The sequence below is a fragment of the Ooceraea biroi genome, chromosome 11 (assembly GCF_003672135.1).
Source record: "Ooceraea biroi isolate clonal line C1 chromosome 11, Obir_v5.4, whole genome shotgun sequence".
Taxonomy (NCBI): domain Eukaryota; kingdom Metazoa; phylum Arthropoda; class Insecta; order Hymenoptera; family Formicidae; genus Ooceraea; species Ooceraea biroi.
In genome coordinates this window covers 8,324,652-8,352,541 of record NC_039516.1, presented here as the reverse complement: position 1 = coordinate 8,352,541, position 27,890 = coordinate 8,324,652, and the positions used below count along the sequence as shown (strand labels likewise).

At 36.3% G+C, this 27,890-nt stretch overlaps 2 protein-coding genes across 2 annotated transcripts in view; both read right to left on the bottom strand.

The window, feature by feature from the left end:
* The window catches only part of LOC105285968 (laccase-3), a 312,136-nt gene that overhangs the window by 158,233 nt on the left and 126,013 nt on the right, over nt 1-27,890 (bottom strand). The window contains exon 5 of the mRNA XM_026973661.1: nt 8,543-8,816. Within this exon, the coding sequence (XP_026829462.1) occupies nt 8,543-8,816 (274 nt within the window). The remainder of the gene's footprint in view (nt 1-8,542; nt 8,817-27,890) is intronic.
* LOC113562911 lies at nt 20,201-24,971 on the bottom strand. The gene has a single exon (XM_026973662.1). The coding sequence runs from the start codon at nt 23,923-23,925 to the stop codon at nt 22,183-22,185; it is 1,743 nt and encodes a 580-aa protein (XP_026829463.1). The 5' UTR covers nt 23,926-24,971; the 3' UTR covers nt 20,201-22,182.

The window sequence follows — 27,890 nt, the reverse complement described above, 5'->3', positions numbered from 1 at the left end:
AAAACAAAACGAAAATATATTAGTATACAATGAAAGTACGCAGGTATATAACCAACTGCGCTGCAGCCTAGAGTTATAAGAGTTGAACACACTGGAGTTGAATTATATTTGGAAACTTATAGACTAGGAACCTAAAGACTAACTTAAACTAATTATAACTATATCGAAAGGAAAGTAATAATCTATACAGGGTGAATATTAATGGCTGTCCCAACCTTTTACCGCAGATGGATTACCGACTGCAACTCTGGTTAATTTAACGGAACATCGATGGCAGTTACTTGGATCGACCGTGATGTACAGGCAAGTTGGACTGTTTCGATGAAATGTACATCAATGTTGGAAGAAGGGATTCTTTGTTGAAGAAGATTGAGATTAGGCTATTAGTAAAGATTAACTAAGTTTTACTAGCTTTTCGGTTATTATTTGAGAGTATTATTTACGCCGAGTAGTTTTATAAGAGGAGAGGTGAATCTTTCGACTTTTAACAGCGTAATATCAGACATAAGGTCGGATAACGTAAGCCGTAACCTCACTCGCCAAATGGCGAGTGAATTACAGCCGCACCAGTTATATTACGCTGTTCGTTAAACCGAGTTGATGACCAAGTAGTCGAGAATATTGACCAAGAAGATGCCGGTTCATAGCTAGTAGAAGATACCGGTATCAATTTTACGACAGTAGATGATTAGTCAGAGAAGATGGAAGTAGATAGTCCAAATCGGAAGAGAGTTTTAACGGGAGAGGTGACGACAGACAAGCAAAGTGTTAAGGCGGTAAAAAGGTCAGCAGGAGATCATGATAGGAAGTTAATGCCAAATAAGAAGAAGGGTAACGAATCCAACGTTCCAGTAACAAATGCGTCAAAATTAGTTCGAGTATCATCACAGAAAGTTGATGAAATATATTAAGACGGACATCGGTCCTTTTCGAGCGATCTTGACTTTTAAGAAGATTGACAAGAAAAATCCACCGAAGCCGCTGTCAGTTTTCGAAGTCGGACGCCACTTGTTCAAGTTGAGCATTCCTTACGAATGTTGAGAAGTTTAGTAGATATAAGTGGTAAATTTTTGCAACCAGATCAACAGCTAACGAGGCTATCCGAAATAAGTACCTTAACCAGTCTCAGTTTGTGTTATATATTCTATGGTTTATGGTTTATAGAAAGGTGGTAATCAGGGATATTCCACTGCATCTATCTATTAAGGAAATAAATGAAGAAATTAAAACAATCCGAATTTAGTACTGGAGGACGAGAGGAGGAGAGTACAGAGGCTTAACAGAAGAGTGTTCAAGGATGGATCAGTATCGAATGTGGAAAGTAAGTCAGTTAAAATAGTTTTGAGGCTGCAAACTATTCCTGGATGGATTTACATGTTTCGGGCGAGAGCCCGAAGCATCTGCATTATTTATACCGAGAATTCGTTGCTGCTTTAATTATGGACAGCTGTCGCACAGTTCCCGGTTTTGCCAAAATACTACAAAATGCCTTAGGTGTGGTCAGAATAAGCATGAGGAAGGAGTGGAATGCTCCATGAAAATAACGTGCATTAATTGCCAAGGAAATCATAAAACTCTCGCAGCGAACTGCTCAGAAGTTATCTTGAAGAGACAAATCACCGAGGTGATGGCCAGGGAAAACGTAGATTATAATAACGCAAGAAAGATGTTGGTGAAAGGAAGACACCACAATTTACTTCCGGTTCCAGAGGAGGAGGATCACAAGAGTTTCCAGCTTTACGGAGCGTAAGGGAGCTGTGCACCCGTCACTGAGAAGAAGTCAGCATGACCAAGGACCTGGTGAAAGGCAAACCAAGAAAAGTTACGCACGGGTAGCATCACATTCAGGGATTCCTAGATTCAGTCAAGAGGATAAGGTCATCTGGAGTCAAATCGAGAATATTATAGAAACTAATCCGAATGTTAGTTTGCTACTTAATAAAATTTTGAAGGCTTGCTCGCTGCACGTAGAGAACTTATCCGATTTATAAGAGTATATCTACGGTCTTATTAATTTATTAATTTATTATGGTTCAGCTAATTCAATGGAATTGTCAGAGTATTAAGAGCAAGATTTCATTTTTAGAATCGAAGATATTAGATTATGATTTAATTTTGTTATCCGAGACTTGGGTTGATCGTAATGATACGTTTAAAGTTAAAGGTTTCTATACGGTTAGGTGGAGTAGGCTTAGTAGAAGAGGAAGAGGTGTGGCTATATTAGTCAGGAGTAGTTTTAGTTATAAAATACGATCGGACATTGGTAATTATAATGGTAAGTTGGAAGTGTGTGCGATTGCTATAGTGGGTAATAGTAAGGAAGTAGTAATAGTGTCAGTTTACCGTCCACCGCTTATCTCGATTTCTGAAGGGGAATGGTCATCCTTTTTTGATCAGTTTGAAGGTAAGGCAAAAAGGAAAAAACAACTGGTGTGGTATATAAAATTAATTGCATAGAATGCGTGCGTGTTACATTGACCAAACGAAGAGACATTTGGAAACCCGGATAAAAGAACATATTTCTGACATCAATAGACATTCAGATAATCTTTTGGTAGTCATAGTCAGTAGACATAGAGTCATTAACAATCATGAGTTTGACTGGCATAATGTTAAAATTTTGCATAAGGAGGAGCACATCAAGAAGAGGGAAATAGCTGAGATGATATTTATAAAACAAAATAGTAATACTATAAACTCGCAGAAGGATACGGATAGTCTACCCAACATATACAATAATATTTTGATGAAAACTCATGACTCCCGAACGATTAGACCTGTCAATAGCATTTGAATCGCACGAGCCTTCGAGGTTGGACGAATGGGCTACTGGATAGTGTTCACTTTTTATTATAATTTGATGTATCTTTGAGGGTCACTTTTTGACAGTAAGTTGTGCCTTTTGTTCTATAATTAATGTTTTGTTTTTCCATTGTTATTAAATTACTTTCAGGAAGTGACTCTCTTCACACTTGATAAGGACCCGAAATCTTTGTGGTCGTTGTGTAGCTGTACAATTACGTTGCCAGCCTGGTCGCAAATAAATAAGGATTGTATTGAAAATTGCTGGTGTTAAATATTGTTTGGATTTGTTAGAGATAGTTATGTGATTTCTAATCATAGTAACATTTTTAGTTGGTTACGTTTTATGTTGGCTAGATTGCTATATCGTTACTTCCCGCTTCGATCGCGATTCGCGCGTTAATCTTTCGTTACCTTCTTTGTTCGACTGACGTCGTGTATACTCTCTTGTATTATTTCACATTATTAAAAGTATCCTGGTATATTACGCTTATTCACTGTGCATATCACCCTGCTGTCAGGATTGTTTGAAGATAATGTTGTAATTGGCGGAGATTTCAATGCACACCATCCGGAGTGGGGTAATCTTATTTCTTGTCCAGAAGAGAAAAAGATTTTTGATGCTGTCTCTTTGTCATCTTTTAATATTTTGAATGATGGTTCTTATACTTTTTTTCCAATGTGAATTTCTCAAGGATCTGCTATAGATTTGTCATTTTCTAGTGTTGGGTTGATTCCTTTTATAGTATGGAATAGAATAAATGAACCATGGGGTAGTGATCATTTCCTCATATCTATTGAGTTGTTTGGCAGAGCTAAGGTTGTTGGCAAAGATTGCAAGTATTTTAGATTGTATAATGTTAAGTCAGAATCGGATTAGGTCTAATTTCGAGAAGAGGTCCGAGGAATGTAGGGAGGTGGCATTTTGTCCCGATATTGATACACAGACTAAGTATACTACGGTTACTACAATTATTTCGGAATGCGTAAAGAACGGAAAACCCCCTCGTAAAAAGAGATCATCTTTGTATAACTGCCAGACAAGGAACAGGCAGGTTTTTCGGGCGCAGGATGTTAAGCCTACTTCTTGATGGAACGAGACATGTGATAAGTTAGTAAGGCTACGAAAGGCAGCTTTTTATTCGTATAAGTTTGTACCGACAAGAGTTAATTGTTTGAAATACAAGAGAGCAGATCAAGTTAAATTTTCTTTTAGGAAGATTAAAAGGGAATATTTTTGGGGATTTTGTTCGTCGCTTAATAAATATTCGAACATGAAATATGTTTGGCAGAAGGTCAGAGCGATGTCCAAGAGTTATAGTAGAGCTGAGTATTTTAATAATTACAGTGAAGACAAGGTTGCGGCGGTCAGGGGGGCGATAGAGGAGCTCTGTCCCCCTTGGGTTAAAACATTTCCGCGTTCTTTTGATTTTGCAGCTTCAGATGAGTGTTTGGAGAGACCCATTTCTTTATTGGAGTTAGATCAAGCTTGAGCAGGAGTAAAAATCAAATCCACTTCAGGCACCAATTAAATCGATTATTTTATTCTTAAGAACCTTCCTGTGGATATTAAACATTGTTTGTTGGTTATTTTTAATGAAATTTTTTCGTTAGGTGTGTTTCCTGCTAAATAGAAGTATTATAAGGTTTTTTTTATTCCTAAAAGTGATAGTAATAAAGTTAGATCTATTTCAATGACGCAGTGTCTGTTAAAAACCATGGAAAGAATATTAAATAATCGATTGTGTGGTTGGAAAAGAACAAAATCTTTCCTGATAGCCAGTTCGGGTTTAGACATAATAGATTCATTCCTTATAAATTAGCGGAACAAAATGAGCAGAATCAATTCTAATTCACATTTTTATTTGTTGCTCAATTGTTGCTAAAAAGTTGCTAAAGAAAAAACATTTGTTGCTCTGTAAAAGTTTCTTTAAAAACTAATGTTCCGCTAAAGGAAGATAAGTTAGCGGAACAATACATTTATATATAAACAAAACTATAATAACAATAACATAAGAATTAGTTGCTAATTTGTTGCTTTCAAAATATCCGAATTTGTTGCTTGTAAAATAAGTTTAAACAATAGGGAAATATTTCTCAGCGTGCCGCGTTACAAGAGTAAACTATAAGAAATAAATTTGTTGCTCGCTTAAATTTGGTACCGGCACATTGTCTGCATTTGTTGCTCTCGAAATATCCAAGTTTAGAATTTGTTGCTTGCAAAATAAGTTTAAAACATTAAATAAAATATTAAATAAAAGTTTAAATAATAGAGGAATACCTCGCTTAAATTTTACAACTTTTCCATGGGTTGAGACGGATACAAATGCTACTATTGTGTTCAGCGACCTTCAAAATATAAGGCTACATGTATAACTTTCCTTACACTTCGGGGGCAAAAATCAACCTATTTTACCCATCATTCTTTCCTTAACTAGAACTTTCCTAATAAATGGATTGACAGAGAGAATCCAGTTGACCAGCAAGATCACCAGATCTAATCTCTCTCGATTTTTATTTATAGGACTATCTGAAAGATGTAATCTATCGGGAAAGACCAACAACAAGAGAAGACATGATTGAGAGAATCCAAACGACGTGCAACAATATTCAATGCCATATTACGTACTGTTACGTACTGTTAGGAATTTTGAAAGATGGATCCAGTATTATCTACAAGTCAATGGTGCTACCTTCGAACACCTTATAAAGTAAACAAGTAATAGCGTATAAAATAACAATAGCCATTTTTAGGGTTACGTGATCTTGTCTTAGCTGGCTGAGTACCTTCTCTGGGTAACCTCTCGATCTTGCCCTAGCTGGCTGGGTCACTTCTCGATTTTGCCTCAGCTGCTCGGTCACGTCTCGATCTTGCCTTAGCTGGCATGGTTACCTCTCGATCTTGCCTTAGCTGGCTACGTTGTCTCTTGATCTTGCCTTAATGGGTCAATTTTCGATCTTGCTTTTGACCTTGAAATTTGATGTTGAAATGACCTTGAAATTTGATTCCAAGGTCAAGGACACCATTGAATGCTCCTATTTGAAAGTGGTAACTGTCGTATATACTTACAATTTTCTAAAACATGCATAGCTACAGAGATTTGGGTGAAAAGTTGATTCGACCTTGGAATAAACCATAGGGATCAATTTGACCCACATGACCACATATTTGAACGTAAAATGTTCCGTTCTTTTCATTTCTGGGGTCAAAAATAGGGGTTCCCATTTAAAAAATTTAATTTGACTTTGAACTGACTTAATTTGATCCCAAGGTCAAGGTTAAGGTCGTCATCGAGTGTGTTCCTCTGAACCCACCACCTTTTGTCCAAAACATTTTTTTCTTAAATGTTTTCCTAAAGAGATATTCTAGTGGAACTTTAAAATGGGACACCTTGTATATTAATTGTATAGAATTTTTATTTGCTTTGTACTATTATTTTCACATTTAATAAGAATGACTTAAAGATATAAAATTTAAAAATAAATGAATTGTTAACCCTTTGTGTCACGTTTATTCTAGCAAATTTCTTTTTTTCATACTTACCACTTTTTTGTTAAATATTTTAATTTATATATTTTAAAAATATATTTAGTTTTCGGTTTCTGATTCATAATTATCTTCAAAATAATCATTTAAATATTCTGCAGGTACAAAGTATATTAAAAAATATATCAAAAAATATATTTTTAAAATATATAAATAAAACTATTTAACAAAAAAATAAAAATGAAAAACGATAAAAAGAAAAAAATGGAGGCAATGACCGAATGGCGGTCCACGTCCTTCGCGTTTAACGAATGAACGCCGCTCGTTCGTTGTCTCTTGATTAGGCTAAGCATGGTGCATGCACTCGTGTTATATTATACAGTAGTTCTATATAATTTCATGGTATAGACTTCATTAAATAGAAATATAGTTTGTTTTAAGACTTTTATCTTTCATTAAACCACTTAAATGCAATTATTTTAATAGATGTTTAAAAACACTCATTATCACTTTTAAAATATTTCCCGGAGTTTCCTGGTTAAAGGACTTATTGTTTTCTTCTTCTTTTAACCACAAATAAGACAACAAATCATGTTTTACAGGTTCCCCTTTTAGGCAGAAAATGGCGACTCTTTACTCCCTCCTTTCTCCAGCAAAGCCTCAAATTCTAGTAAAACAACTTCAAAATGTTGAACACTTACCTGTATGAATTAAAAGTAGCAGACGTTGTGCTCACTGTAGTACAAAAGCTAAACCAAAGTCCATATATTGGATTTGCTAATTCTGCCTCTTTCTTTGAGTTCAACAGTTAATTGCTTTTTACCATAGTTTATTTTTATCTTATCACTTTCTTCCATTATAATTATTATTTTATAATATTTACCACACTCAAAATATAAAAATTAAAAATTGAAAAATGGAAATAGAAAAATAAAAAATTTTTAAAACCAATAAAAAAGTCCAAAAAAAACAAAATAGACTTAGAAGCTTGTCACATCCTCGTCGTCAGTTTTGAGTAACGCACAGAGCGAGGTATGCACTTACTATTACACGACTTTTATATTTTTACACTGGAATCGCAATTAGTGATTCCAAAAATCCCCAAGTAACACGTTTCAAGCGCACATCTGGTTAATTTTTAAAATTACGTCTGCCATATTCGATCCATTATTTTAAATTTTGTACTTTTGACTTCGGATTCGTAATCAGGACCCCAAAAGCTTTCAAGTAACAAATTTCAAGCGAATCCGATGAATTTTTAAAATTATATCCGCCATATTGGATTTGCCATTTTGAATCTTGTATTTTTGGATTCGTAATCAACGATCCCAAAATCTCCCGAGTAACAAGTTGCAAGCCAATCCGATTGAGTTTTAAAATTACGTCCGCCATTTTGATTCCATATTGATTTTGAATTTTGTATTTTTGACTTCGAATTCGTGATTAGCGACCTCAAGAATACTCAGACAGTGATTTTAGAGTACAGGTTTATGCTCAAAATTTTTCACAAACGAATTAATTCACTAAAAATATCAGTTTGTCGATATATGGTCATTAATAATAAATTGTTTATTTAACATATGACAGTAAATGTAAATGTATTAGTTAGAGAAACATCTTATCAGTTCAACGATACCAAATATGCTATAAGAATATATAAAATACTAGCATCCCCCGTCACGCGGGCTTTGCCCGCGATATTATGTGTAGAATTAAATAAAAACACATTTTACCCCTTCTCACCCGTTAGGGGTGGAATTTCGGAAAACCCACCCTTAGTGAGCACCTACGTGATAGTAGGAATATACCCTTAAAATTTCAAGTCGATGGATGCAGTGGTTCGGGCTGCACGTTGATGAGTCAGTGAGTGGTATTTGGCTTATATGTATACAGGGTGTCCCATTTTAAACAGTCCAGCTGATTATCTCGAGAACTGAGCTCGATAGACAAAAATGTTTCAGACAAAAGTTTTATGGCTTCGAGGGGGCAAAATGATGATATTATCAATTTAATTGTAGATGGCGCCACTTTAGAGATTTCATCATGGAGGCCATGTTTTTAAATGGAAGTTGATTTTGAGCTCAGTTCTCGAGAGAATCAGCTGGACTGTTTAAAATGGGACACCCTGTATATATAGATTAGATTTATTGAAATAATAAATTTGAACGATAGGTGTTGTATCGGTACAACACCGTGACGCAAAGGGTTAAGTTATTTATCACTTTATTTTCAATAAGCTAAGTTTTTACTTACCGTCCAATTACCTCTACCGTTTATTAAATAGTTATCTGGATCTTGCCCACGATTATTCCTATATCGACCAGGATAACGTTCCAATGATAACTCATGCATCCAATCACTGATAACAATTACGTGTTCTGGAAGATCTTCATCGTATAAATTGTAATGAGGATTTGCACTTGGTGGATCGCGTACAATGAGAGATCCATACTGTCCATCAATCATATGTACTGATATGTGAGCATGATAAAAATGCGTGCCTGAATTTTTAATCCTATATTGATACCTGTAGAAAAAGTTAACTCAAAAAGTTATCATTGAAAAATTAAGAAAAAGAAAAAGATAAAGCACCTTAATTTCATAAAATTAACGTTACAAAATTAATAAATATAGCACATTTATTTCTAATCCCTTTATTTTATATAGAAGATACTGCACTAACATAGCAACTGTTCATAACCGTCTGAAGCCGATTTTATTTTTCTTGAAATATGAAATGTTATTAAGTATGAAAATCTAAGAAATACATATTTTTTTATACGTGCTCAATCTCACTTTTAAAGGGTAAAACACCCCCTGAAAGGTAATTCAGCATATGGTAAAGATTTAGTCGTAAGTTTTGCTTGCATTCTTGTGTTGCATATTGCGGCCCTGGCCGATCTTCGACTCCGTTCGGTCAGCTTCGGTATCCGTCGGGTGTTCCCGCCATAGAGATATAAGAATAGAGTGCGCGAGTCCTATGCTAACGCGTAAGCGGTTGCGATATAGCAATATGAAAGGAACGTTGCATATAGGCCCCTCTGTCCTTTTCGGTCGCGCATGTGTCTTTGCGCTACTCATAGTCTTCCCATATCCGCACATGCGCAAAGACAAAGACAGAATAGGCCTTTTTGCAGCTTTCTCTTTCTATTGCTATATCGCTTTTTCAGCTCGCTCACGCACTCTATTCATATATCTCTATAGTTCCCGCTCGTTCGTGTGCACACGGCCAGTCTTGCCAAATGGGTCGCTTTCTCGCGCATGCGCAGTCTACGCGCGCACCTGATGCAGTGCTGTATCGTGTCGGAATGATTATGATACATGTGTGAGTCGGTGTGACAAGATTGGCTAGCAGGTTCGAGGTAAGAATAAGATAAGTATATTGTTACGTATTAAAATGGATAACTCCATAAATAAAGGAACAATTAAAACAAATAAGAAAACTAGGGTTAAAGACTTTAACTTTTCATGGGTAGAGGAAGAAATTTTTAAAGGATGATTGACTCCTCATTCTACAAAAAATAAAGCATTTTGCATTGTATGTGAAAAGACCATTAGATGTTGCAAATCGGATTTAGTTAGACATGCGCAAACGGTCACACAGAGGCATTAACTTTGAAAAATAATAATAATAATAATTACAAATAAATCCTTTGAGTCACCAGTGAGTAGCAATAGAATCGTGTTTATTATCAACCAAACTGGCCATACGTAAAAATTACGTTACAACTTTTATTCTTTTTCGTTTTGATTTTGTATAATGAATACTATGTTTGGGTACTTGCTGTATTTTATGTTTAAAATACAGCAAATCTGTTAATTTATATGTCGAAGTAATCGTTTTCAGGCAAAAGCGATTTTCGCGCACTAATTGTCACTTGATAAGGACCGAAATTGTTGGTCGAAACATTGTGATGTGATTTTTGTGTATGGCCAGTTTGGTTGATAATAAACACGATTCTAATAATAATAATATAATAGATGAAGAAATATTAACTTTAGAAAATAATAATACGATAGATTCTGTAACAAACGCATTATCACATAAAGAAAAGGTTAAACGTACAGAAATTAAATTATCTGCATTCTTTGCAGAACATAATGTCGCATTTCATATCGCAGATCACTTAATTCCACTATTGAAAGATATTTGTGTAGATCCCAAAGTTGTACAAAATTTTATATTAGGTCGAACAAAGTGCGCTTATATTATTAAAAATATTGCAAAACGCGAAACAGAAAAACTTATAGAAAATTTGCGAAATTAATAAATTCTCGATTTTAATTGATGAAAGTACAGATATTTCAGATTTAAAAATTTTGTGCGTTCTTGTACGTTATGTATCTCCCATAGATCAAAAAGTTAAAACACAATTATTAGAATTATTAAATTTAGATGCTAAAGACTGTTCCGCGATTAAAATTTTTAATATATTTAAAGAGTTTAGAAAAAAAAAGAATTTTTTTAAAGAATATTGTCGGAATGGCATGTGATAATGCATCAGTTACGTTTAGATGTAATAATTCTTTTGCGTATTATTTAAAATTAGAAGTTCGAAAATTAATAGCATTAAATTGCATTTGCCATTCCTCCGCGCTTATAGCTCGTAAAGCTTGCGAAAAGTTGCCTTCAACATGCGAGAATTTGATAGAGGAATTAGTACTTATATTTCGAGCAGTGCAAAAAGATGTGCAATTTTATGGGAATTTCAAGAATTTTTCAATGTGGAAAGCAATAAATTAAATTATCAAATACTAGATTGTTTTAGGAAAATGCATTAACAGACTTGTTGAGAATTGGAACATTTTAAACAATTATTTTCTTGTAGCAGTTTTAGAAGATAAATTGAAATATCTGCGGAAGATATTTTACAACAATTAAGTGATAACTTAATTAAAGCATATTTCTTATTTTTAAAATACGTATTAAATTTTTTTGATAAATTTAACGTCTTATTAATTTAATGTCTTTCAATCGCGAAAGATTTTGATACATAAATTATTTGAAAAGAGCCAACAATTGATTCATCAATTAGCCCAAAACTTTATGAATTTAAATGCAATAAAAGATATTTCTTAATAGATGTACATAATGAAAATAATATACAACATATACGACATATAGATGCTATCTGTGTGGACCAGAATGTGAAGAGTTTTTAGAAACATTATTCACCTGACGATGTGAGAGAAATTAAAATTAAATGTTTAGAGTTTTATACAACAGCAGTTAATGAAATAATAAGATGTTGTATAAAGATATGCTTTTTGAACAATTAAATTTTTTAGATCCTCATTGCTCTTTATGATGAAGATAGAATAAAAATTAAATATTTAAATTATATAGCTACACACGTGCAATTTAATATAAATAAATTAGCTTATAAATGGAGAATTCTACCAATAGTTTTTAATAATGACGGAAAAAAAGAGTTAGCTTCTTTAGAATTAGATGAAATATGGAAGAAAATAGTAGAATTTGAAGATGATGTTGATGAAGAAAAGTTGTTTCCACATTTAAAAATATTGGTTCAAATAGTTCTTTCCTTTCCTCATTCAAATGCTGAGGCTGAACGAATTGTTTCTATAGTAACAGATGTGAAAAATAAAAAAAGGAATTGATTATCTAATGATACTGTTTCCGCTGTTTGTATAGTTCAGTCTAGTTTTCAAACTGAAAATATAAATTGTACCAATTTTGAGATTGACTTTGAACATTTAAAATTATATAATGCAAAATTTATACGGAGAGCAAGTATAAAAATATAAATCTAATGGTCTTTAATTATTTTACTAGAATCATATTTTACTAGTCAATATTTATTTCAATAGAGTCATAATATACTCATAATATCTAGTCAATATCTTAAAAATTTAATCGTAAACGCAATTAAAATGCTGCAGTTAGATTAGATATTAGCCTTTTGTTTTTAATTCTATATTTATATTTCTTTATATGTATATACAGTGGCGATCAAAAGTTTTGGGTCAGGCAGATTTTTTCCATATTTTGGGTTTAGGAGAAATGAACAAAACAATTCATTTAACTCTAAATAAAGTAACATATTTTACTGTAAATAATCGATGCTAATGATAACAAATAATATATAATTAATTTTTTATTTAACAAAGAACAAAAGACGCATGATCATAAATATCGGGCCAGGAACTTCAAGTCTGTTCAAATCACAGAAATCAATTGAATCAAAGAAAATATTTAAAAAATATTAGTAATATTTAATATTTGGTAGCCATACCCTTAGAAATAATGACTGCTACGCAACGACGTGGCATTGACTCGATTAAGCGAATGATTGTGTCTCGAGGGATTTTATTCCATTCTTCATTTAAAGTTTTGAATAAATCCCGTTTATTCGAATGTCTCTTATTGGCTACTTGGCGACCAAGTTCATCCCAAAGGTGTTCAATAGGATTTAAATCTGGGGATTGAGCAGGCCATTCTAAAACTCGCACTTTTTTGGCAGACAAATACTGTGATACGATCTTTGAAGCGTGTTTTGGATCTCTATCATGTTGAAAAATCCATCCATGAGGCATATTGTCTTTAGCGTAAGGAAGAATTTATTTGTCTAGTATGTCCTTATACACGAAGCGATCCATCACACCTTCAATTTCTACCAACGGACCCACTCCATCATACGAAAAGGCTCTCCAGACCATGACTCGAATATCGCTTAGGAGGAATGCTGTAAAAATAGAGGCAAATTCACCGGATATTGAACGCATCAAATATCATCCTGGTGCTAAGGCAGGATTAAAAGTAGTAGAGCGTTTAAAGGTAAATCCAAGACTTATCATTCACGGAGTCCCTGGTTATATGACTAAGGAGGAAGTCTGGGAGAATCTCATGGCTCTAAATCTGAATGAAGAGTGAGGATGGAAAAAAAGTGAAAGTTATTCATATATTTTCACCTAAAAACAGTAAGAATGTCAAGTTGTGTGATTGAGGTTGAGCCAGAGTTGAGAGATAGATTGACTGCGCTGGAAAAAGTGTATTTACGCAGTTTGCAGGGTGACAGATCACATCAGGGTATTGCAGTGCTACAAGTGTTTGCATTTTGACCATTTCGCTAGGGACTGTAAGGGTAAATCTCTTTGTGGTCACTGTGGAGAGGAGCATGAGATGAGGGAATGTAAGCGGAGGAGCGAGGAACCGAAATGTGGAAATTGTATGCGTATGGATGCTAAAGAAGATGTAAGGCATGTGGCGTTGGATGCCAAGAGTTGTCCTATTTTGAAGAAGCGAATTTTTGAAAGACTATCGTACATCAACTATGGACAGTAAATAGCTTGTGTTAGAAGATTTGAGAATGTGCCATGTCAACGCTCAATCGTTGCTGCCACACATTGATGAGTTTAGACTACATTTCTTAAGGGCAAATTTTCACATCATCTGTGTTTCTGAGACGTGGCTGAAACCTTCAATATCGGATGGACTGGTTGTCTTAGAGGGCTATAATATTCATAGATGTGATAGGATCAGCAAAAATTGTAGAGGAGTGGCTATCTATGTGATCGAGGGCATTGAGGTGAAAGTCCTTGAGCAACGAGTATAATAGAAAGCTAGAATATATTAGGTTGTCCCAAAAGTTTCTTTCGCGGCCTGCACGCAGTCTCTTCATCGAGCAGTATTTATAAACAGGCAATCTTATCGCTTAGACATTGATGTCATCCTTTTCAGTCGTCGTCTAGCTATCGTAGAATACGTTTCGTTCACCTTGGAGAGTTGTACACGTCCTTTCTTACGCCTTTAAGTATGGAAAATCAAAGGAAGCATTTGCGACATGTAATGTTTCATTGTTTTAAAAAAGACAATAGTGCTAACGATACTGCCAACGAGTTTGCATCATGTATGAAGAAAGTTTTGATGTCTATTTGGTGGGATTGGAAGGGTGTCATTTATTATGAACTGCTTCTACAAGGTGAAACTATTAATTCAACAAAATACTGTTCACAACTGGACAAATTGAAAGAAGCAATCAGCACAAAACGACCAGAATTAACGAACAGACGAGGTGTCGTTTTCCAGCATGATAACGCCAGGCCCCACGTGTCTTTAGTCGTTAGAAACAAATTGCTAGCATTTGCCTGGGATGTTCTACCTTATCCTCCGTACTCTCCGGATATTGCTCCATGTGATTATTATTTATTTCTTTCCTTAAAAAATTCTCTTCGCAGTAAAAATTTTAGTTCAATAAATGACATAAAAATGCACTTGGAACAGTATTTTGCTAGTAAATCACAAAAGTTTTGGAAGGATGGTATTAGGCGGCTTCCGGAGAGATGGAGGAAGCCGCATAATACCATATAGAGCAGAATGGATCATATAACTCAGTAATATAACAATGTTATACTCTGGCTGTTTTCTGTTCTTGGCCTATTTATCCTATTTGTCCCATCGACGATAGGGCCCGAATATCGATAGGTGGGGGGTATTTTGATCTATCGCTTCTTAGACCCTTACAATACGATGTTTGAGATAAAGTGATCACACGTGACGAGTACTCTCGACGAAAAAATGTATATAATGTATGTAATCCGTAGCTAATAGCTACTAGCCATACCACAATTGTATTTATAATACGCCAAGCTAAACAATGGTAATGCTTTATGATAATATACGCAACTTATTCATTATTCTTGACTAAAAGTGTTAATGTTTATGTGTCTTTTTTTTCTTATAATTCTATCATTTCTGATTTCTCACTGTTATTGCAACAGAAATGTAAATATATCGACTGTTTCATATGGGAACGGATAACAAAATCAATTTCGTTCCGCGTTACAAATGTGTCGAGTAACAAAATAGTTTTTGTTATTCGTTAGAGAAGTATCGACTAACGCAATAAATTTCGTTATTCGGTAGATTTGTAACGCGTAACAGTAGCATCTTGCTACATGTGTAACGAAATAACGATGAAAATTTAGGTACTCGATACATTGATAACTAGTAACAAGTAACGATCGATACAGATTTTGAACATCTCTGTATAACATTAAACGTAAAATATTGTGCATGTATTACTTACTAATAAAACGAAAGAAACTTTTGGGACAACCTAATATTATCGTGGAGATAAAATGCTTTAAGGCATCTATGGTGCTGTTATCGGTAGTTTACGGTAGGAGGCGGTAGACCGCCTCACTGTGGCTATCTTAGTGAATTTGAGGAAAGTTTCTTAAAATGGCATGTACTTTATTCAAATTCTATAAGTTTTGGAGACTTTAATAGTGACCTAAACAGTACTACATATGATAGTGAACACATAAAATCTTTTATTGACTCGTCAGGACTTTTTTTGGTTCCTCTAAGGGCAACGCATCATGTGGGGAATTCTAGTACTCTTATCGACTTGTGTATTGTTGATGATATAGACAAGCTCTGCTGTTCTAGTCAGTATGATGTATCATATCTCTCTGCGCATGAATTAATATATATAGATTACGATATTAAAATTGAGCGGCGTCGACGCGACGTGGCGTTGTTAAGCGGCGAAATATTAAAAGCTTTGACTGTGATAGTTTTCATCTCCACTTGAATAACTACGACTGGAATGGAATAATGATGTCAGAATCCATTGATGACAAGGTGGCTTTGCTGAATGGAGCTCTACATGATTGTTTGGACAGACAAGCTCCAATGAGAGAATTCAAATTGAAGCGGTGCCACCAATTCGTGGCCGCGGGTCGCGACTCACCGAAGTGGTGGGAATGACGCAGACAAGCGCTAAGCGCTTCGACAGCCTTCGGTTAGTAGACGAGAAGCAACAAGAGAGAGAAAGAGAGAGAGCCGATTATCGCATTAGGCAGACGGAGACAGCAAACTATATGTTGCTTTCGTCTACTAACCGAAGGCGGCCGAAGTGCTCAGTGCTTGTCTGCGTCATTCCCATCACTTCGGTGAGTCGCGGCCCGCGGCCATGAATTGGCGGCACTGAATTGAAGAGGCTTCCGGCTCCCTGGCTGACGAATGAAATTAAGGCAAAAATGCGAGAGAGAAACAATGCCAGAAGAGCTTGGCGCAGAAGAAGAACGGATGAGATGAACGCGAGGTTTAAGGAAGTAAGAAATCATGTCCAATTAATGGTTAGGAAGGCGAAAACGGAGTACTATTTGTCATTCTTTGGGGATTGTAAAGATGCCAAAGAAGTATGGAATGGATTACGACGGCTTGGACTCCTAAAATCAAGGAAGAGTAAAACCACTGGAGAAAATGTTAATATGGAAGAACTGAATAAGTATTTTGCAGGAATCTCTACCAGAACAGGCATGACTTCTTCTGTTTTTTTCTTGGTGATATGATCTACCATGATGATAAGTTTTATTGGAGCAACATTGATATTTCGGATATACTCAAAGCTATTAATAGAATAAAAACGAAGGCGGTTGGTTGTGACAATCTGTCCATACAAATGATTAGGGTGGCCTTACCATGCATAGCGCCTTTTCTGTTGCATATATTTGATTTCTCACTCCAATAGAGTGTTTTTCCAGAATTGTGGAAGGTGGCACATATTTGCCCTATATCCAAAACTACTACTCCAATGGACTTCTCACATTACAGACCTGTATCGCTGCTGTGCGCGGTATCCAAGGTGTTGGAGAGACTCGCGGCGGATCAGATCAGAAACTTTGCTGAAGAGCGACGTCTTTTCGATCATAGACAATTTGCGTACAGAAGGGGCCATTCTACTCAAACTGCTGTACTCATTCTAGTGGATGATATTAGGAGAGCTGCGAATAGCAAAAGAGTCACTGCTGCGATTCTGTTCGACTTCTCGAAAGCCTTTGACAAGGTTGACCACCATATGCTTATACAAAAATTAAGATCTTTTAATTTCTCATTTTCTGTCTTGAGATGGTTATGCGCATATTTAACGGGAAGAAGTCAGGCAATACGTGATAGTGGGGGGGGGGGGGTACGTTTCTTCTGCTGTGCATACTAATATGGAAGTACCGCAGGGTTCGGTCTTAGGACCGCTACTCTTCATTCTATACCTATCGGATTTCAAACAGATGCCATTGATCTCGAAATATATATTTTATCCTGACAACTTGATTATCCATATGCACTGTAGTCCGGACGAGTTGATGGTATTATTGCGTTGATGCAACGTGATAATCTGTATAATTGCAGAATGGGTAAACAACAATGGACTAGTATTAAATCCTGATAAAACACACGCTATAATTTTTGGGACACGTTATATTAGAGCAATCCATTTTGATTGTCTTCAACAGTTTTGTGTTGGACGCAGGAGGATAGAATACCTGGATGAAGTACAATACCTTGGCGTAACCCTCACAAACACTCTAGGATGGAATAGACATGTGGATGGAGGTGTCAGGCAGATTACTCACACGGTACATCAATTAAAAGTTTGCAAGCATCTGTTACCTGTACCTTTAAGAACAAGGTTGATTGTATCTCTTACCTTGCCACAGATCGATTATTGCTGTGCAGCTTTCACAAATATTACGGGAGAGCAAAATAACAGACTGCAATGCTTCTTAAATATCTGTATAAGGTTTATTTTCGACATTAAAAGCTGTGAACATGTAACTTCGTTTTTTGAACAGTTAGGATGGCTCAAAATACAACAGCGTAGACTCTATTTCATAGGTTACCTTACATATGAATTATTAACAAAGAAGAATCCCAAACTTTTGTATGACACGTTTAGTTTTAGGAATGAGGTCATATCTAGAGACACAAGATTGTCACTTGATTTGTTCACTGTCCCTGTGTGCCGAACGGAAATGTGTTAAAGATCATTTAGCGTAGTGTCGGCTTACTTTTGGAATGATTTACCGTCAACTTTGCGGTCCGCATCAAGTCTAAGAATTTTTAAAATAGAATTATATGAATTTATAAAGAAACAACTATATAAGTTAGATTTCTCATAGGTCTTTGCTTATGCGTTATGTTGGATAATTAATTTTTGATTATTTTTTTCTTTTTTTAATTTCTTTTTCTTTTTTTTTATTTGCGGCTCACGCTTGAGGGGTAATTGCCCAGAACGCGATAAATACATATCTATCTATCTCTCTCTCATCCACTTCCTCACTCACTCACTCTCACTTTTTCACTCACTCAGACACTTACTAACTATTTGTTTTTATAATTGATAAAGTAAGCTTCGGAGACAATTTTGGAAAGAGAAAAAAGTCTCAGAATTGAGTCAGGAATACGACATTTCTCTCACTCATTTACCTTGTAAAGATTCGATGACTTCGTGTTATTGTAGTTTTTTGAGAAAGACAGATTGATCGTAACCAATACTTATTCTAACTTCCACACAAAGTTTACGTACCCTGCCTGCACAGTGCGTTGCAAGTACGTCGCGTAGACGTGCACAAGACGTAGTGACATCGTAGTGACATGCTTGTCACGTATTGTGCTGGCAAGGTAGGTAATCAATTACGTAGATATCAAATCACGTTTCTGAGACACTGGGATTCCACAACAGAGTAATTAATGGAAAGTTTTTCGCTTACTTTTTCAATTATAAAAACAAATAGTTAGTGAGTAACTGACATCGCGAAGTGGAAAATTCTTATTTTGATGAAACTTTTGTAACGATGTACCCCTCTGCATCGTCTAGTCCAGCCGACCATCCGCCGATGCCATCCGCCCGAACATCCGGCGGACGACGACAAGGCGCTGTGCGCCCAATAAATTATATATAAAATTAACCGCCGGGGTAAGGCCCGGAAGGTGGCGTAGCGTCGGGGTATTTTTCCGACTTGTTTTCTGACCGTCGCCCCGACGCCGTCGCCTCCGAGCCCCCACTTGCGCGTACCGGGTAAACAGCAGCCCGGTATAAAAGGGCTGCGATCGGCGCACCGAGATCACTCTTTCCGATCCGCTCCGATCATTACGATCCGACTCCGAATCCGAAATCCGCTTTCCAAATCCGAATCAAGCGAACCAGGTGAACACCGGGGTAAAGTGTTCTTTGCCTCCGCCAAGCGTTCTTGGCTAAGCCCGTCTCGCACTGAATACCTATCTGGTCCGAAACGGGGTCAAGCGTTCTTGGCCTCCGCTGAGCGTTCTCAGCAAACGACCGAACATCCGTCAAGACCGTTCTCCGCCGAACCGTCAATGGAGTGAAGTGTTCTTCGCCTCCGCCGAGCGTTCTCGGCAACAGGGACGAGGAGGACTCCTGACCGCCGTCTCGCAACCGATCCGTGCCCGGGGTGAAGCGTTCTTCGCCTCCGTCGAGCATTCTCGACCACGCGATTCGGCCGAGCGACGAGGTCTACGATCCACCATCACTACGGGTCGTGGTTCCCCCGTCAGCCCACCACCAACCAACCGGGCCACGTACGCGACGGGACAAGAAGGGGGACAGGTGTTCCACGCGCCGACAACATCCGGCACGCCCCACGGGGGTACGTCCGTCGCGAAAGCGCGTAATATACGCATTGGGCCGCGCCGCCCTGCGCATCAAAAGAAATTGTAGGTGTAGCGGTGTATCTACGAATACACAGTCTCGCACGCGAGCACACAAACAGTCTAGTGCGGGTTGCTACAAGCAACAGGCGTTGAAATAAACACTCATTTTCATCTTATACATTGGTCTATTCACTGTCCGCGACCTCACGTTACCGAACCCATAGCCGACGAGCATATCCGCGCAACAGACGACACGATAAAACCGGCAGGTCGTTTTACTTTATACACATGTAGGACGGGTTAATAGATGAATTTAGAAATTATCCGTTGCGGCCCAAAAACGGTTTTAAGGGGTAAAACCACCCTTCAAACGTAAGACGGCTTTTTGCTTTTCTCGATATATCTCGGAAAGTATTCGAAATATCGAAAAATGTTTTATACAAAAATGTTTTATACAAAAGTTTCATGGTAAAAACGCCCGTATTTAATGACGGTAATGAAATTTTTTAAAATAATTTTTTTCAAAAATGTTTGAAAACATTATTTTCAAAAAAATTCATTAATAGATGTAATCGGGTGGAAACAAAATGGATTGATTGATGAGTATACTTACAAGAAACTCTATAGTATGACATTTAACTCATCGCGATGTTACGGTTTACCGAAAATGCATAAGCCGGGATACCTTCTTTGCATTATTGTATCAGCAATCAGTAGCCCGACTTACAATGTGGCGCATTTTCTGCATAAGATACTTAAAGATTCTATCCCTCAACCTAAGTCATATGTTGGTGACAACTGAAGTTTTGTGAAAATTGTTAACAAATTACAGATTGAAAGTGATGAGGTGTTGGTGTCTTTGGATGTCACATCTTTGTTCACGAATATACTCATTGAGTTAGTACTGAATAGTATTGAGAAAAGGTGGCACCTAATTTCTAAGGTCACAAAATTCAATTTGAACCAGTTTAAATTTGCAATTGAGATGGCACTGTTGTGAGTTCTACTTGCTTTAAATTTCATAATAAATTTTACGAACAAGTGTTTGGCAGTCCTATGGGTTTTTCTCTGTCGCCGATCTTGGCTGATTTGGTTTAGAGGATTTAGAAACGCACTGTATTGGATTGCTTGATTTTAATTTGCGGATATTTTTGAGATATGTTGATGATGTGTTCACAATTTTACCTGTTAATAAGGTCCATGAGGTTCTTGGAGTGTTTAACAATTATCACCCGCGGTTAAAATTTACATGCGAATTTGAAAATGACAATCACATTAATTTTCTGGATACGATTGTTATTAGGGATGGCAATGTTTTGATAACCAATTGGTTTAGAAAGGCGACCTTTTTTGGGCGTTATATTAATTATCTTTCTAATCATCCTGACAACCACAAAATTGGTGTGATTACTAATCTAGTTGACAGAGCCATTTTACTTTCGGACCCACGTTTTCATGTTTCCAACATCGAGATTGTTAGGAATATTTTGGCTAATAACACAGGTCTACAAAAAAAATTCTTTTTAGACTCAGAGACCAGACAAGGTTATTCCGAAGGTTTTTCGTGCGCTGAATCCAATCCCGGTGGTTTTTTCGCCCTAGCACGTCAAGTTTTTGAGATATCCTAATCTAAAAGTGCAAAAAATGCCTCTTTTGGGCATATTTGAGGTTATGTAACGTCAACAGGTTGAGATTTTTCTTTATTACCGTATTCGTCATCAGAAAGTATCATTCTTCCCCTCCAAATAGCGTTTTCGATTGCCCTGATACGATTCCTAGTTGCTGAGATATTGCACTTTGAAGTTGAAACGATATCATTGCTAACGATAGCAGTAGTGTACAGGATACCATTACAGGAACGTTAAATGTAAACAATTTGCGATATTTTGATAGTGTTTTACGACAGCCTTTGAGATAACCAAGTCTATTGAAGAAGAGCTTACGAACTAAATAAACAACAACTTATGGATTCGGATCCCTTGAAACCCAGATCCCATGAATCAAAATGTCATGAATGCGAAGTTTTAGATTCAATGATCTCAAATCCAGTGAAATTAAATATATAATCTCAGAATATAAGCTCAGAATATTTCAGCCGTGAACCCTTAACCTTGTAACTTCCTAAAGCCTTAAGCCTCCAATTCATTAAACATTGAAACTTTGAAACTTGAGCTTTGGAACTCTAAGCCCTCGACTTTGAATTCTTTGTCCCTCCACTCTCGAACACGCAACTCCGAAAAATGGAATCTGTAATCTTTGATCGTAAAAACCCTCAATCCTTAGAGTCAGACTCTCCAATACCTAAACTCTGAACCTTTTGAATCTGAACCACCGAACTCAGGAGATACCTGGGAACAACGTCACTGCCAAGCATTCAGCCGATTAAGGCAAGACAGCGTGGCGTCCGGCCAGCTAAGTCAAGACTGTGTATATTTTTTGAACCTTAAATTCTGAGTAACATACCTCCGAACCTTCAACCAGAATTTATTGATTGCTTCGCTTTCTTATGGAAACGAGTTCTTATTTCCTCAAAAGATCTTCTTTGAGACTTACGACTGTGATCATTCATTGTAGATTCGTTTCTCTTAAGAGACCAGCAGTAATCCGCCATCATGTGGACATCCCACCTACCTTGATAGTACCTCTCTTTCACTTTGAAATCTTGGTGGAAGCGTTCACCATGTTCCTCGCTAAAGGCACCAAGATTTTCCGGAAAAAAATCTAAATGAGAGAATAGAAAATGTGTTTTCATGTTCATCAAGCAACCTAAGTTCTCGAAGTTCTTAAGCATAGATGAAACAATTTCTTTATAATTGTGGTCCCTGTTATTACCCAAAAAGTTCTCAACCACACATTTGAAACTTATCCAAGCTTTTTTCTCAGTATCAGTCATAGTCGGAGTAAAACTGTCATCTTTCATCAACAACCGAATGTCTGGACCGACAAATACCCCTTCATGTATCTTAGCATCTGACAGATGTCGAAATTTGGATTGTAAATACTGAAAACACTTGCCCTGTTTATTTAATGCCTTGACAAACTGCTTCATTAAACCCAATTTAATATGAAGCGGGGGCAGCAATATTTTTTTTGGATCAACGAGATGTTTATTCGTTACATTCATTGATCCCTCAACAAAATTGACTCTTGCTGGCCAAAGTTTTTGAACCCAATGTTTGTCACGAGCACGACTATCCCACTCGCAAAGAAAGCAAGGATACTTGATAAAACCCGATTGTAAACCTAATATCATATTAATCACTTTAAAGTCACCACAAAGGAACCAGTTATGTTCGTTGTAATCAATCTTCTCGAGAAGATACATTAAAGTTTTATACGATTCGCTCAATGTAGTAGAGTGAGCGAGTGGAATCGCGGCATATTTATTACCGTTATGCAGTAAGACTGCTTTGAGACTCGCTTTTGAGGAATCTATAAATAACCGCCACTTGTCTGCAACATATAAACCAGGTTTGAATTCATTGATGAGTCCTCTAACATCTTTACAATAAACAAGGTTCTCGTCCTGCGTGAAATATTCCAAATAAGCATTTTCCCTATTACGGTATACAGAAATTTTAGTTCCGGGTAATAACATATTTCTTTCTTTGAGTCTTGAGGCTAATACTTCAGATGAATCTTTTGGAAGACCCAAATCACGCACAAGATCATCGAGATCATCTTGACCAAATAAAATGGTATTGTTGGAAGATGATGGATCTTCAAAGTCACTATCTTCTTCGTATTCGATTTCAACAGTCTCTATTTCATCAAATGTGATTGAGCTTCTGCTTTGTTCTGCTGGATCTCGCAACTCTGAAGTGGATACCATTTTACCCTTCTTAGCTGGCTTGACAGAGCTTACAATCGGATAAACAATTTTATTTTTATTCTTTGCATTGAATCCCATTGTATTGCAGGAACAGAAGAAGCAATCATTGGCGTGATTTGAGGGCTTCCGCCAAAACGTTGGTTCCAAGATGGTTTCTGAAAATTGGTTTCTCTCGTTTCGTCGATTTAACATTACTTTGCATGAATTACAAACACATTTTGGAACCCATGACTTGTCCAAGTTTTTCATTGGTATTTTAAAGCACTCGTGATATTTACCTTTTATATCATCATTGATTGATTTACGAAGATGAGCGACTTCATACTGGCCACATATATAGCAAAACGTATTGGCTTTATCATGACATGGAAGCCTTGATGACATGTTGAGACGATGGAAACTACAACGTTGCTGCAGTGGACGTAATCGCTGAAACTGTTTTTAGGAATACTTGGATACAGTTTATAAGACAGCAATGGTCATGAATGCAACTAATAGAAAATGCTCGCGGTAAACATTGCTCCACGAGAAGAAGATGGTGAAGCACTATTTGAAAATACCCGGAACAATGTACTTTCAATAGCAGTCGTGATAACGACTGATGTATGGCTGTTTTGAAAAGATCTCTATTCAATAGGTATTACTATAATAAAAAAACTTCGAGAAAACTTGAAACAATTTACTGTGAATAAAAGCTGTGACTGATTGATTAACTGCTTCGAATGAAATGTTACTCGACAATTTGTGACACAAACACTCGATCTTGTATATTCAAATCCCGCTTCCTTGAACCTTATACCTCATAAATTGTAGTCTTAATTCTTATACCTCAAGCCGCCGAGATGAAAGTACCAAACCCCGAACCTTTACAAGATGCAAGGTTTGAGACTTTAAGGTTTGCGATTAAAGGCTTTGAGTCTCAGTCAAGAGCTCATGGGTCACAGTTCCATAGGTTCTACGTCCACGATTAAGTCCTTTCAGATGCTCTTGTTATTGAGATATCGCGAGTTCTTTACTTTTTATGTTCCTGTAATGGTATCCTGTACACTACTGCTATCGTTAGCAATGATATCGTTTCAACTTCAAAGTGCAATATCTCAGCAACTAGGAATCGTATCAGGGCAATCGAAAACGCTATTTGGAGGGGAAGAATGATACTTTCTGATGACGAATACGGTAATAAAGAAAAATCCCACCTATTCACGTTACATAACCTCAAATATGCCCAAAATAGGCATTTTTTGCACTTTTAGGTTAGGATATCTCAAAATCCTGACGTGCTAGGGCGAAAAAACCACCAGGATTGGATTCAATGCACGAAAAACCTTCGGAATAACCTTGTCTGATTTCTGGGTCCAAAATCGTGTTGGCCTGTGTAACTGTTACCCATTGATCTTAGTTGACAAGCATATTTCTAGAAGAATTACATTGATAAAATTTGATGACGACACAGAGAGGAAACATGACAAAGATACGAATAGAAACATAGTCATTTTACTATACATTAGACATTGTGGCGAAATTATTAAGTCCAATTTGAACCGTCTGAGGATTGACGTATTTTACAATGTTAACAGGAAATTGAATTGTTTGATAAAAAGAGGGAAAGATGCTTTGTTGAACACTTTAAGGACTTGTGTTGTATATAAATAAAATTGTAAAGATTGTGATTGTTTTTATGTTGGTCAAACGAAAAGGCAACTATATAAAAGGGTTAAGGGGATCCTGGAGTGGCCAGTGAACTCCGTCGCGGCGTCTGAATTACCGGCGGAATCGATGATTTTCCTGTATTTTCTTTTTATTGAATTCACAGAATGAAAAATCCTTTTCCACGATGAAAGTACACACAATAATGTAATGTGAAAAGCAGGACTTAACTTTCCAAACGGAAAAAAATCACAATTTTTTATTCAGCCACGATTTCACAGGCATACGTAGGCACGAAATGATCACGAATCTTTCTGCACTAATTACTTTTACACTAGGCTTCTAAACTCATTTCTAAAAGCTTCCCCATATTCTTTCATTTTGTTCCGTCCTTGCGATTATCGAATTTTGGCCACATAAACTGCAAAACATTTATATTAAGAACATTAATGTACGAGGTGACGTTACAATAAGCCGATAATAAAACTATAAATTTGTTTTGTCGTTTTTAACATAAAGTCGAGTTTCGCTCGGTATATTTCTTTGTATACTTTAATCGTGGAGAAGAATTTTTCATTCTATACAATCATTAAAGAGTAATTAGTACAGTAAGATCGACCAATTCCGCCGGTAATACAGACGACTCCAGGATCCCCTTAAAGAACATTGTTCAGATATTAACAAGCAAGCTATTTCACATTCTGTAGTTAGCAAACATAGAATTGATAACAATCATGATTTCGATTGGGGTAGCGTTAATATATTGCATCAGGAGAATCATCTCAGAAAGCGAGAAATAGCTGAGATGTGTTATATCAAAAGCTCTAAATACGCTATTAATCCATTAACGCCCAACAAGCTCGAATGCTTTGCTCATTTTCTAGCCTCATTCTCGGAAAGAATCACGAAGCATATTTTTACCAAAACAATGATTCTTATTTTTGAGTGTGCTCTTTCGAATTCCGAGGTCAAAATTGAGCCTCCGTGCCTCAGAAAAAAAAATTAGCGTATTAAAAATAAAAAAACACCAAAAAATTGAAGACTTTTTTCTAAATGTTTTTTCTTGTACAGAAAAAGGATTGGAATCCACTTCTAAATTCAACTATCGGTGCATAAAATAGTTGAACTTTAACGAAGAATTTTTTTTGTTTTTCGAAAAATCGCGTGATTGTCCTAAAATGATGTTTATATGAAGAAATTTTCGAAAAATACTAATTTATTGTAAATAATCTAATAAAGTTCGAAATATCGAGGTTTCTGACACTTGAAAGTTACCAATTGTTGAGCTCATTACCGTAGATTATGTTTAACGTAATTTGTAACTTCAAAGATGGCAGATCCAAGACGGCCGCAAAATATTTCAAAAATAATCAGTTTTTCTGTTATTACTCGCTTCTGAAACTTCAATCCGGTAGAATTCATACTATTTTAGGTGTTTTTGACATTGCTAATTACGAATATCAAGTTAGATTTGCAAAATCAGTTTGTGTAAACAAAATTGTTTAAACAATTTACTGCAAAATTGTACTTTTTATAAACTTTTATGCCAAAATCTTATTCTACGGAGAAAATTACGTCGGAAATATGCTCTAGTTCTCCCAATATATTTTCGATGAAGCTGTAAATTGACGAGAAATAGCGGAGAAAAAAGTGTTCATACTTCCATGTGATACGCCAAGAGGTTTCGTCCGTTAGCTGTTAATGTTTAACGTTGCCCAACTCTAACCACGTGGAGGTGGACGTTTTAGAGTTTCTTTATTTTTAATTTTTTTATTTTTCTCAATCTTCGAATTAGAAAATTGAGAAAAATAAAAAAAATAAAAAATAAAAAAAACAAAAAAATAAAAAACTCTAAAATAGTAAGAATTATTGTTTTAGTAAAACTATGCTTCGTGATTCTTTCCGAGAAGGAGGCTAGAAAATGAGCAAAGAATTCGAGGTTGTTGGGCGTTAATGGGTTAATTCGCAAAAAGACACAGACAGTTTGCCATGTATATATGATTCTGTTTTTGAGCGCGTGTTGTGATACATCTCTTTACTTGTTTTGAAACGTCTTGACTTTGTCTTAGTCTGTATGAGAATGTCGTGCAGGCTGGTAATTTTTCAAATGGTGATCTAGAATTTAAGATATTTTCTGCCAGTGCGTCTCTGTTATATTCTTCTATATATATATATATATATATATATATATATATATATTTTATACTATGTTATTAATTTAACTGTCTAATTCAAGAAAATGACTGTTACTTATTACCACTTGATAAGGACCTGATTATGGTCGAAACGTAGTGGACTGTATTGTGTTTGTATTGCTAGTTTGATCGAAATAAAGGAGTTTATTATATATATATATATATATACAGGGTGTTCCAGACCTATCGTACCACCGGTTAATGGTAGATTTCTGAGGTGATTCTGAGACGAATGTTCCTCTTGCAAAATGTCGAGGGTGGCGTAGTTTCGGCGCTACGAAGGGTTGCAGTTATCCTATCCTTGTGTAGAATTTTCCCGCGTTCAGTGACGGTGGGTCGGAGGGGTCCCGCGCATCGCGCACACTTCAATTTGATCTTAATTTTTCGCGGCTGTTCAAATTGAAGTGTGCGCGATGCGCGGGACCCCTCCGACCCACCGTCACTGAACGCGGGAAAATTCTACACAAGGATAGGATAACTGCAACCCTTCGTAGCGCCGAAACTACG

Bases quoted from the DNA above. Each gene is read 5' to 3' on its own strand.
- LOC113562911 (XM_026973662.1), bottom strand. From the start codon at position 23,925: ATGTCATCAAGGCTTCCATGTCATGATAAAGCCAATACGTTTTGCTAT.